Source organism: Nelumbo lutea, chromosome 4, assembly GCF_056320005.1.
Source record: "Nelumbo lutea isolate HS-2025 chromosome 4, American lotus-T2T, whole genome shotgun sequence".
NCBI lineage: Eukaryota > Viridiplantae > Streptophyta > Magnoliopsida > Proteales > Nelumbonaceae > Nelumbo > Nelumbo lutea.
In genome coordinates, this window is record NC_142687.1 from 21,524,044 (window position 1) to 21,534,370 (window position 10,327).

General features: G+C 35.5%; 1 protein-coding gene across 2 annotated transcripts; it reads right to left on the minus strand.

Annotated features, from left to right (window-relative positions):
* Positions 1-1,125: 1,125 nt before the first annotated feature.
* On the minus strand, positions 1,126-9,521 carry LOC148854515 (RHOMBOID-like protein 12, mitochondrial). 2 transcript variants are annotated; one of them, XM_088941475.1, is made up of 8 exons: positions 8,956-9,521; positions 4,919-5,033; positions 4,549-4,668; positions 2,943-3,053; positions 2,752-2,796; positions 1,814-1,918; positions 1,681-1,722; positions 1,126-1,341 (listed from the first exon to the last, which is right to left on the minus strand). In XM_088941475.1, exons 1-8 carry the CDS (start codon positions 9,345-9,347, stop codon positions 1,252-1,254), a joined length of 1,020 nt encoding a protein of 339 aa, XP_088797601.1. In that variant the 5' UTR covers positions 9,348-9,521; the 3' UTR covers positions 1,126-1,251. The 2 variants fall into 2 exon arrangements, with proteins under 2 accessions (XP_088797601.1, XP_088797600.1); XM_088941474.1 differs by having other exon boundaries at positions 2,943-3,057; positions 4,541-4,668; positions 8,956-9,514.
* Positions 9,522-10,327: the final 806 nt, after the last annotated feature.

Sequence of the window (10,327 nt, forward strand, 5' to 3'; positions counted from 1 at the left end):
GATATTAAATTGGCATGTTTTGGAAGTTCAAGTACTATATTGACATGTTTTGAAGTTCAGGGACCAAAGTAAAGCTAGTCACAAAGTACAGGGTACTAATATTATGCAATTTTCCCTATATAATATATAATATAATGTATTTAATTATATATTATTGAAATTTGATTTTAATAAAAAACCGAACTAAAATTTTCGGTTTTGATTATTTTGGTTTTTCCATAATTCAATTTTAGTTCAGTTTTCTTTTTTTAAATTCATTTTTTTTATTTTGATTTGTTCAGTTCGATTTTAACCAAATAAACTAAATGCTCACCTCTAGAAGTGATTTGATTAATTCTTATTTTTTTAAAACATTTTTTTTGAAAGCAGCTTTTAAAACATTTACAATGGGTTATTACGATGGTTAGTAAGAACTTCATTTTCTGGACTACAAAACGGGCTGCTCTGAATTTCCATAAAACTATAAAAGCACTATCCTAAAAACACAAACCGGATTGGTCAAATTTGCTTGTACCGGTTTTCGACTTAATTCTTCTTAGCCAACCTTATTGGCTTATTCATTCTTGTATCGGTTTTTGTCTTAATTCTCCACCTTTTTCCAGATTTTCATACGATCCTACTTACTACTACCGAGCCAAATTTGCTTGGTCAGAAAATTTTAAACCTTTAGGCTCACTTGTAAAGAGTGTAAATACAAATATATACCTTACAAAACCTTGTATTTTGTAATTTTAAACCTAAATTTGTATTTACACTCTTCCAAAACTGAGCCTTGGGAAGAGTGCAAATACAAATATATATAGTTGAAATACAAGCCTACAAGGCATACAAATACCTATACAAGGTTTTGCACTTAACATATTTATATTTGCACTCTTCCCAACCTGAGACTAGGCTCTGTTTAGGAAGAGTGCAGATACAAATATATGCAGTGCAAATATAAATATGCCAGGTTTATGAGAATGACAGCATTTGTGTTTACATTGAACAAGTGAACATCTTTGTATTTGTACTCTTCCCAAATGGAGCCTTATGAAAAAGCGTGTCCATTGAAAGATTTCTTCTCCACTGGAAAAGTCAAAAGTTTCAAGTTCTTTAGAAAAAACCCTCAAAGACATTCTAAGCTTCAAGAAGGAAAGCATCATTCAATTGATGGTATGCTCCATTTCCTACAGGAATGTTTTACAAATCATCTTGGGTAAATTACTGAATCGTGATAGTTTGGGGGTCAAAATATAGGGAGTATTGCTTTCAGATCCATCTCTTTTTAATCCGAGCCCAAGCTAGAGCAGCAACCACAGCACCACCCAGGTGCGCCGATCCTGAGACCTCACTGTCTCCCTGCGAAAACAGATTGTAAAAGTTAAAAGCCACAGAGTTAAAGGGGGTAGATCACCCATTAGGCCCGATACACTGGCCATGGCCCAAGCACAGAAGGATGTGCTCAGGATGATTGCATCAATGAGAAAAACTGGGAGATGTCTGGATGAAATATGCCACACATTTTTCTCAACTCCCAATCATCATGTACTGTAATTCCAGTCTATTTTCTAACCTAGAGTTATTCTGAAGAAAGTCTTTTAAAGAAAAGCAATTCAGCTACCTATCAAAAAGGTCAAGGGTCAAAAAATGGGAAAAAAAAGGATGTAGCAGAACTGAAGGGCTCCAGATTGATCATACCTGTAATATCCTTAGCATATCTTTTCCGATTAAAACTGCTCCCTGATATGATTTAAAGCAGAAAGTGTGGTAAGATTGTATTCATCTTTCGGCCATCAGTTCATATATAACCTTGAATGGAAAGATACTCTACCAACAAAATTGCTGGAACTGGTATGAACAAATTAAAATAAATAGTAGCTCTTGGAAAGAGAAATATATCTAGCAGCATAATAGCATTCACAGCACCACTTGCCCCCTGCATGATGCCAAGAGCAATAAATTCATGAGCAATCACAATTTAATATGAAAGATTATACCAGGTAGCAAATCAAATGGAAGAAATAGTTAAACAAGCACATCCTTATGCACACATTAGCTATTTATAATCTATCGAAATGCAATGGGATTTTGTTGACTGCCAATGCAATTGTTGTTGGCTGTATATAAGAATATATATGCCGATGTATTACTAATGTACATCCAAAAGATACACCCTTTGCATAATACAGGATATTGAAAAATATTTTGTGGTACATAAAGTTGTGTGGCAGAACGGGATTCACATAGATGGCCTCATATAGTTGCAAGTTTGCAACAAAGCTTAGTTGACTTTAGTTGGACTACACAAGTATAAATAAGCACTGTATAAACTATAAATGGACTATACAATTAGAGGTATATACAGGCCTATGACTGTTATCCATCAATATCCAATATCTGTATTATTCCTTGTACATGCTACCTGGTTCCAATAATGTTCATATGTAAGCATTTATGTGGCAGTGGGTGAGTGGCAATTGATCAGGTAAAGACTTAATACATGCAAACCTAAAATAATTAAACAGGATTTTCATACTTGAACCAATAGAACCAATAAACTGGGCTGTGCTAGCTGGTTCAACTTAAGAAGGGCTGATAGAAAGGACCAGGCTTATCTAGGTTAGTTCTTTTTTGGTTAGATTAGTTTTCTATCAGAAAATGCTCAACTCCTACCTGCAACAGGTTGATTTGTGCCAACTAAAAAAGGAAAAAGAACTTAAAAAACAAATATAGCGCTTCTCCGGTAAGTAGTATTGAGTAAAAGCATACCAATCCTGGAATCCTCAAAGGGTCGACATACCACATTCCCCCACCCTGCAAGTAGAAGAGTGGACAGAATTTAAAGCCAAGCAATTGCTAACAGTTAAGAGGGGATCTCGTAATTTATTCTAAGTTCAATTCTCATATAAGCATTCAATATCTAGATTTTGTTATTATGGATCCATTAATTTAGGTTGCACCTTTGGAGATGGCGACATGAAAGCATGGTGTACCAAGTAGAACACCGACCCAGCAATTGCCCCAGCTAGATACAACTTGAGCAGAAACTCAGGTCCAAACATTTGTCCAATCTGGCTAAATGCAATGTGAAAAGAGAACATCAAAAAAATTTCAGAGGATATTACTGAAAATTCACTTTATATGCAGAAGTATATACAAAAAAAGGTCCAGGGATTCTTAATAAGTGCAGCATATACATGGCACACCATGCCAGTTCAAGATCTGGCATGACCTGGCTATGGAATGACTAGTTTCATCTCGGCCAGGCCTGAACTACTGTTTTTAGGACATCCATTTTGAGGGAAATATTTATTTTGCTTTACTTGTTATAGTAAGTGGTTTAGGCATGATTTCAAAATACAACATTGCTTAGAGGGATAAAAACTAAAAATCCTCCACGTATTGACCAAAGTATCCCTATCAAATGGTTTTTCTGGTCAATACAATAAGGAAAAAAAAAAAAAAGATTTGGGGCCTACTTTTCCTTTGTCTTGGCTAGAAATGGTTGCTTGTTATCACATGTAGAGGCACGACAGTTTTCTAGTTGGATAATTTAGTGAGCTGTTCAATGATCCTGCAATCTTCCACATGGAAACTAGTTATGGGGCCCAAAAGTCCGTGAGTTCCTCTCTTCATCGTTTATTTATGAGGTAGCCAAAGAAAAGGTTGCCATGTCTAGAACAAGATATTCCTTATGGGCATTCTTTCAATTTAGAAAAAAAAAAAAAAAAGAATTGGCAGTTCATATCACTAATATTATTTGAGCAAAACTCTTATACAAGATGGTTATTCAGCAGTCCAGATGAGAGAAGACATGGCTGGTCCAGAGTTTCCCTGTCAAATGGACTACAATTTCAGTTTGGGTTAACATCTAACATGCTATATTACCAAAAATCATTGACTTGGTCAACAACCTGTTAACCCAGATGGTTGAACCACTGACCCATCTAATCTATTCAACAGGTTACCATTTTTTGTATTATTTTATTTTTTAAAATTACAATAATGACATCACGGGTTGGCCCGTTAACCCTATGATTGAACTGCTGACCCATTGACCCAAAGAGAAGCAGTTCAACCTCTGGACAGGGTTTTAAAACACTGCTAATAATATATTTTCAAAGTTTTTTCCTTTAATAATATGAAATTTACCCATAAAAAGGGGATTTATTTTTGAACTTGTGGCAAGGTCTTCTAGATTGAAATTTGTTGCATGAACATAGGGTGGGGAGAGGAATGCAGGATGTCCTTTTGGACTACAAACTCATTTGTCCATTGGAAAATTCCTAGGTTGTTAGGGAGCTTTCCTGAATGGAGTCAACTTGCAAACCTTTTCATTATTCATGCATGCATTATTTGTCTGGCCTCAAGCTTGTGTGAGACCAGGATAGGCCTGTTGCCACCATTAACCACATCTCTGATAGTAGCAAGGAGGACAGTCCTGCCCGATGAAAATAATCCCTTAGGCTGTGTTTGGCTTGAAAGAAACGCAGCCTTAGAGTGAGTTTCCAGCTGCATATAACTCACTTTAAACTAAAATAAAGATTTAAAGATGTACTTGCATACAGTTCTTCCAAAGAAGTAAAGTCCGATCATATTAGATCCAAGGTGTCCAATGTCATTGTGACTGAATGCAGAAGTTATCAATGTATGAACTCGTCCACTTGTAAAATTTTCCACTGAAATCTGCTCAAATAACAAGGAGTTAGCATATTCTCATGGTTAAGAAAAAGTTTTACAAGAGTCTTAAATAATCAAATACTGTCTAAAAACAATCCTAAAAGAAAGGTTAACCAATAGAAAATATGGTAGATTGATGGTCACTTAAAATTCCTACTTATGAGTACTAGGGTTGGTAAGTCTAGTCTAGTAAGAAAAATAAATTTGACATTAATTGGAGAAACAGAATTTGTGATTGTTCCAACAGAAAACTGACCATGAAGTTCTTCCTCATGAATGTAGGATCGGCTATCCTCCATAAGATAATAACAGCACCATTAGCCACAATCAAGGCCAAAACCATTCCCTCTGCTGTTGGGAGCCATGACCTCCTGGAAATAGAAAAGGAAGTGATGGCAACAAATTATCACACATAGGGATTGGATCATGAATCATCTAATAAGAGTAAAAATGAAACTTTTCAGGCAACAGAATAGGAAGCATGAATACAGCTGGTTATATGCATTGGATAACAAGTGTTAAATTAGAGCAACAAACTCTACCATAAAAGTGAACAAATAATGGATATAAATGTAGTGAAGTACAGAAAATTATGATGCCAATAACTCCCTCAATCTCTCCAATCATCAGATATTTCAGCACTTACATAAAAAATGCACTTTTTTCTCCCTTGGTATCACAGTCTCAAGGACGACCGCACTGCCCACCTTGCTTCATGAAAAACCTAGCAGTTCAGTACTATCATATGATTCTTACTCTCTTTCTCAAAGTGGTAGATCTTTCATTCCCCACCCCCAGAGTGAAACCAAGCAATGTTCATGTTCACTCGTCCAGGAAAAATGAAGTACTAAAGAAGAATACAAATTCTTTGCATCATTAGGCAACAACCATTATTGCTTAGCTTTATAGCATATAGAGAACATTCACTCCTCTCAAAATTGAATTCTGTTATCAGTCTGAGTACTTCCCATTATTATTACTTTTTTTTGTGAAAGACTTCCGATGATATAAACCATATATTAATGCAAGACCGTTGGTACACATTTAGCTCCATGTAAATTGAAAAATTCATCAACTAACAATTTATTGCATTTTCAATTGACAGCCCACTCTAAAAACTCTTCTTGAAACACCTTTTCTACTTCATGCAGTCTCACCAATTCTAACCTGCAATACTGTCTTTATTAAAAGTAAACTCTCTCAGCAGAGGAAAAAAAATCCTGAGTTGGTGAGCTACAAGCTTTGAGAAGGTACAGTTGCCTATCATGTGATTGCCTTACCCCACCAATCATCTTAAAGTTTTAGACAATAAACTCAGGCAGGAAAGTTGCTGGAACTTTTGCTTCATAATCTTGCTAAAACATTATCCACAGTAGATTGACCAACAGTTTCAGGTCAAGGACCAACATAGAAATAAAGAATGTTAAAAACATGCATCCTTTCTTTGTCAGAGAGTGGATGAAAGTTTATCCTTCTCCACACCTGGACTACTTCAAGTAAAAAAGGTTAGTGGCATTCAGTTAAACATAGATAATGTCACTGAGGATTGCAAAATGATAGTTTGGATTGTGTGAATTAAAGGGAAAAATTAATAGTTAGAGTGAGAGAAAGGTAATGAAGGATGTTTTCTTTTTTCCTTTTACTAATGAGATGAGAATGAGAGAGAGTTAATAGAAAAGCTCTGTTTAAGTTTAAAAATGGGAAGTGATTAGGGCACATCCTATTTTTTATGAATTGGGTAAATCCCTACTGAAAAGACAAAGAAACACTGTTTGTTATCACAAAAGTCAAAACATAGAGGTGCTTTTGTCTTTTAAGGCATATCATTTGGATAAAGTTTAAGGGTATACTCCCTTTATAAAAAATGGGATGTGCACAAATCACTCCCCTCAAAATTTTGTTATTTTTCAAAAAAGAAAATATTATCCTTTTTGATAAATAAAAGAAAATATAATCTTGATGAACAAAATCTTTAAATTTCATCTATAATGCAAAATAGGGGACAGGTATTAATCATATCTTCAATGAGACCCAAAGAAATCATTGTATAAAAAAAATAAAAAGATATTGTTGCTGTGTAGGAGGAAGGGCCAAGGGGGCGAGGTCTGGGGAACTTGGGGATTAGGATCACAACCTTGCTTGGGAAATGGTTACAGAGATTACTGTTACACACTAATAAGTTATAGCAGAAAAACGGAAATTAGCATATATGAATTACTGGAAAAATGGTTCAGAAGCTGGTCTGGCAACTAGACCTACTTTGACTTCTTGGAAAGCTATCTATAGTTTACCCCCAGCTTTTTTTTTTTTTTTTTAACATTGTTCTATATGATGTTTATTCAGGAAAAGGACTAAAGAAAGACTTGTAGTTGAGGGAAACTCCTAAAAATGGTTATTTTCTAACTTTGCTGTCTCTTTCTTTGTATTAGGATAAATTTGTATCTAAATTATTTTCTAGTCTCTGTTCATGGAATTGTCTGGAACTTTGGCTTTAGAAGGGCCTAGGGACTTTGAAATCATTTGTGCTCTTGATTTGTTTAAAGTTTTGGAGGAAGTACTTTGATGTGTATAAACTAGATCGCAAAGTTTGGCTAGCAAACCCCTTCGATCTTTCACTTGTACATCTTTCTTTCAAGCTCTTTCCTCTACTTCTCATCCTCCATAGCCTTTTCCAATAAAAGAAGTCTGAAATAGGTCTATGCATAAAAAAAAAAGACTTTTGTTGAGAGGTCTTCATAAGAAAATAAACACATATGAAACTCTCTAAAAGAGAAGACTGAATTGGTGCTTATCCCCACAACATGTGCTCTCTATGTAATGCAAGTAGAGGAACTACTGACTATTTACTAATCTTTTGCTCTTTTGTTTCTAATATATGGGAGTGGATTGCCTCCTTATTTGGTTGCACCTTGCAAGTGGATTTCTCCAACTGATGTGGCCAATTTGTTCCCACCAACCATAATCACATTGTCAAGGAGTGAAAGGATTATGTGGCTATAATACTATATATGGTAGGGCAGCAATGATTTGAACAATTTGGGAAGCAAGAAAGACAAGAATCTTCAATGGGAAGGTACACACCAAGGTAGAAATCATTGAAAGCATCACAATGAAAGTGGTGCATTGGTTGAAAAGTTTGAATATCTTTGCCCCTTTTGTATGGAAGATATCTTTATAGTATGGCATCTGGAGGCTACTTCATCAAGCATAAGGAGTGTAGCTAATATGTACAAATTGAACTTTAATAGGTGCAACGTTGGGAATATAGGACCTTCTGGGGTAGTAGGAGGGATGCAAATGGCATTATATTAGCAATTTATAATTTTATATAGGACTTTTGGTAACATAGAATCGTTAAGAATAGAACCACTAATAGTATTGCAAGGTTTGAGATGCTAATCACTAAATCTTATTAAGGTAGTGGTAGAAGAAAATTCCAAGGTAGTGGTGAGCTGGATGTAAAACAATAACCCAACACTATGGCAGTACAAACACATTATAAGGGAAACCAGAAACATGACAAGGGAACTAGATGCAACATTCTATTGATTTCAAAGATCAGCCAATACTTTAGTTGACACACTGGTTAAACGAGGGTGAATGAAGATGAATTCTATGGGCCCAACTGTAATGTGAGTTACAAAAATGGGTTAGGTGGATGTTTACCAGCCTATCCATAAAGATGCATTGGCATATTCTACATTCCTCATTCTTTTTCTGATCTAATAAAACTTGACAGTTACCAATCAAAAAATATAAAACAAAAAGACAATTGCTGCTGTAAATCCTAAATAGAAAAGTAATAATTGGTTATCGGTGCGGGTTGGTAATTGGCAGCCCAAACTATTTTTAGGGCCACTAAACTCTTTTACTGTGTTAGGGAGGGGCTAGCTATAACCCGGGTCGGTTCGGGTTGGTAAGTAACAACAGAGAGAACAATGATGGTTTATATCGGGCGGGCCGGAACCCGGAGGAAATAAAACCAGATGCTTCACTTGCTACAAAAACCAGGTGCCTTACTTGTGCACCAGTTCAGTTCTTTTCAATCCTCGCGGCAAATGCAATCTCATGGCGATATCTTCTGTGGTATGGATGAAAATTCGTGATCAAGACCCTCAACTAAACCTAACTGGCATTTCGGTTTGTCCCCCAAAAGTCACAATCTACCGAAACAGAAAAACAAAAGCATCAACAACCACATTTTTACAGTGGCACAGTCGACGAAAGCTCAAAGTGCTGAAGCCCCAAATGTTCAAACAGAAAAAAATAAAACGAAAAAAGAGGACGCCCTACCAGCGATGTCGTGAAGAGTTGAATATCGGGTTGATTTCGAAATGCCGTCTTCCAAACTGGCTTCTCAGAAAGACAAACCCGCGTTTACTAACCGCTCCACTTCGGACCATCAACTGGGTATTTGAGGCTAGTTGTTTTACGAATTCTGGGTCTGCGAAGAACCAATAGTTCTTCTCTGAAGCGCTGTGATAAGACCGCCATGAACGAGAGACAGTGAAGCCAAGCTCAGACTTCGAATGAGGTTGAGTGACCGAAGACTTGAATAGCTGCTTAGGGTTCTGCTCGGTGAAAGTAATGAATTTTTTGCAGAAATGGGATTCCAGAAACGACGAGGTGTCGTGAAGCTTTCTGGGAATTTCTGAGATCAGTTTAGAAGAAAGCAATCTCTGCATTTTTTTTTTCTTTTAGAAAAAGAAAAGCCTTCTTGTTGGTGTCTATTTGGTATTTGGGAGGAATATATACAGGAGCAGGAAGAAAGAAAACTGAACTGAAAACCTCGACTTTGAGCGCGAACCGCGAAGCGGTTGGATCAAATTCACATGGATGGGTCAGCCACCTCAAAGTTCAAGTCAAGGGAAAAATATAGGATTATTTATTAAAACATCTCTTATATTTTCATGAATTTATTATTATTAGAGAAAATGATAATTTTAATCCTAACATTCATTTAAATAAATTTAATGGAAAGAAACTAAAAACAATAATGCCATTTTTGTTTAACCGACCTTTCATTAGAGTAGAAAATGATAGTTTTAACCCTAACATCCATTCAACCAAATTTAATGAAAATAAACTAAAAACAAAAAATGCCATATTTGCCCCTAATAAAACATAGACAATTACTCTATTTTTTCTATTTGATCAATTTTGTTTTATATACAAAAATGTTAGGGGTACTTTTGAAATAAACAATCATGATTGAACATTTTCTACTTAATTTAGGTGATCATGTTACTATGTTTAGATGGCAAAACAAATATTTCTTAATGAAAAGTCGATTAAGTAAATAGGTTGCATATTATAAGGGGTGTTTTAGTAAAAGGTAAAGTATAGGGTAGATTTAAGTAAATCTATGAAAACATAAGGCATATTCTAGTAAATGACCCTAAAATATAAAAAACCTCCCCTTGATTTTTTGACAATCATAAAAGCTACCATGTGTTTTGATTGTATAAAAAATCTCCTCTCTAATTTTAAAAATAATGTACAATCAAACACGAGTGAACAAATGGATAAGTTTTACTTGAAACCGAATGGAATTGAACTCAAAATGGGCTTGAATCGACCCTACCCAATCTGTAATAGGGTATGGTTTGATTTCACATTCTTTGAACCAACCCCCACCCAAGTCGATTCTAGGATCTAGGGGTTT

What these genes read in the sequence shown, in the direction of transcription:
- LOC148854515 (XM_088941474.1), bottom strand. Translation starts at nt 9,347, where the DNA reads ATGCAGAGATTGCTTTCTTCTAAACTGATCTCAGAAATTCCCAGAAAG. An exon ending in TCATGAGGAAGAACTTCATG is followed by an intron (nt 4,669 to 4,918) that starts GTCAGTTTTCTG and finishes TTATTTGAGCAG; the next exon opens with ATTTCAGTGGAAAATTTTAC. An exon ending in TCATGTCGCCATCTCCAAAG is followed by an intron (nt 2,797 to 2,942) that starts GTGCAACCTAAA and finishes TTCTACTTGCAG; the next exon opens with GGTGGGGGAATGTGGTATGT.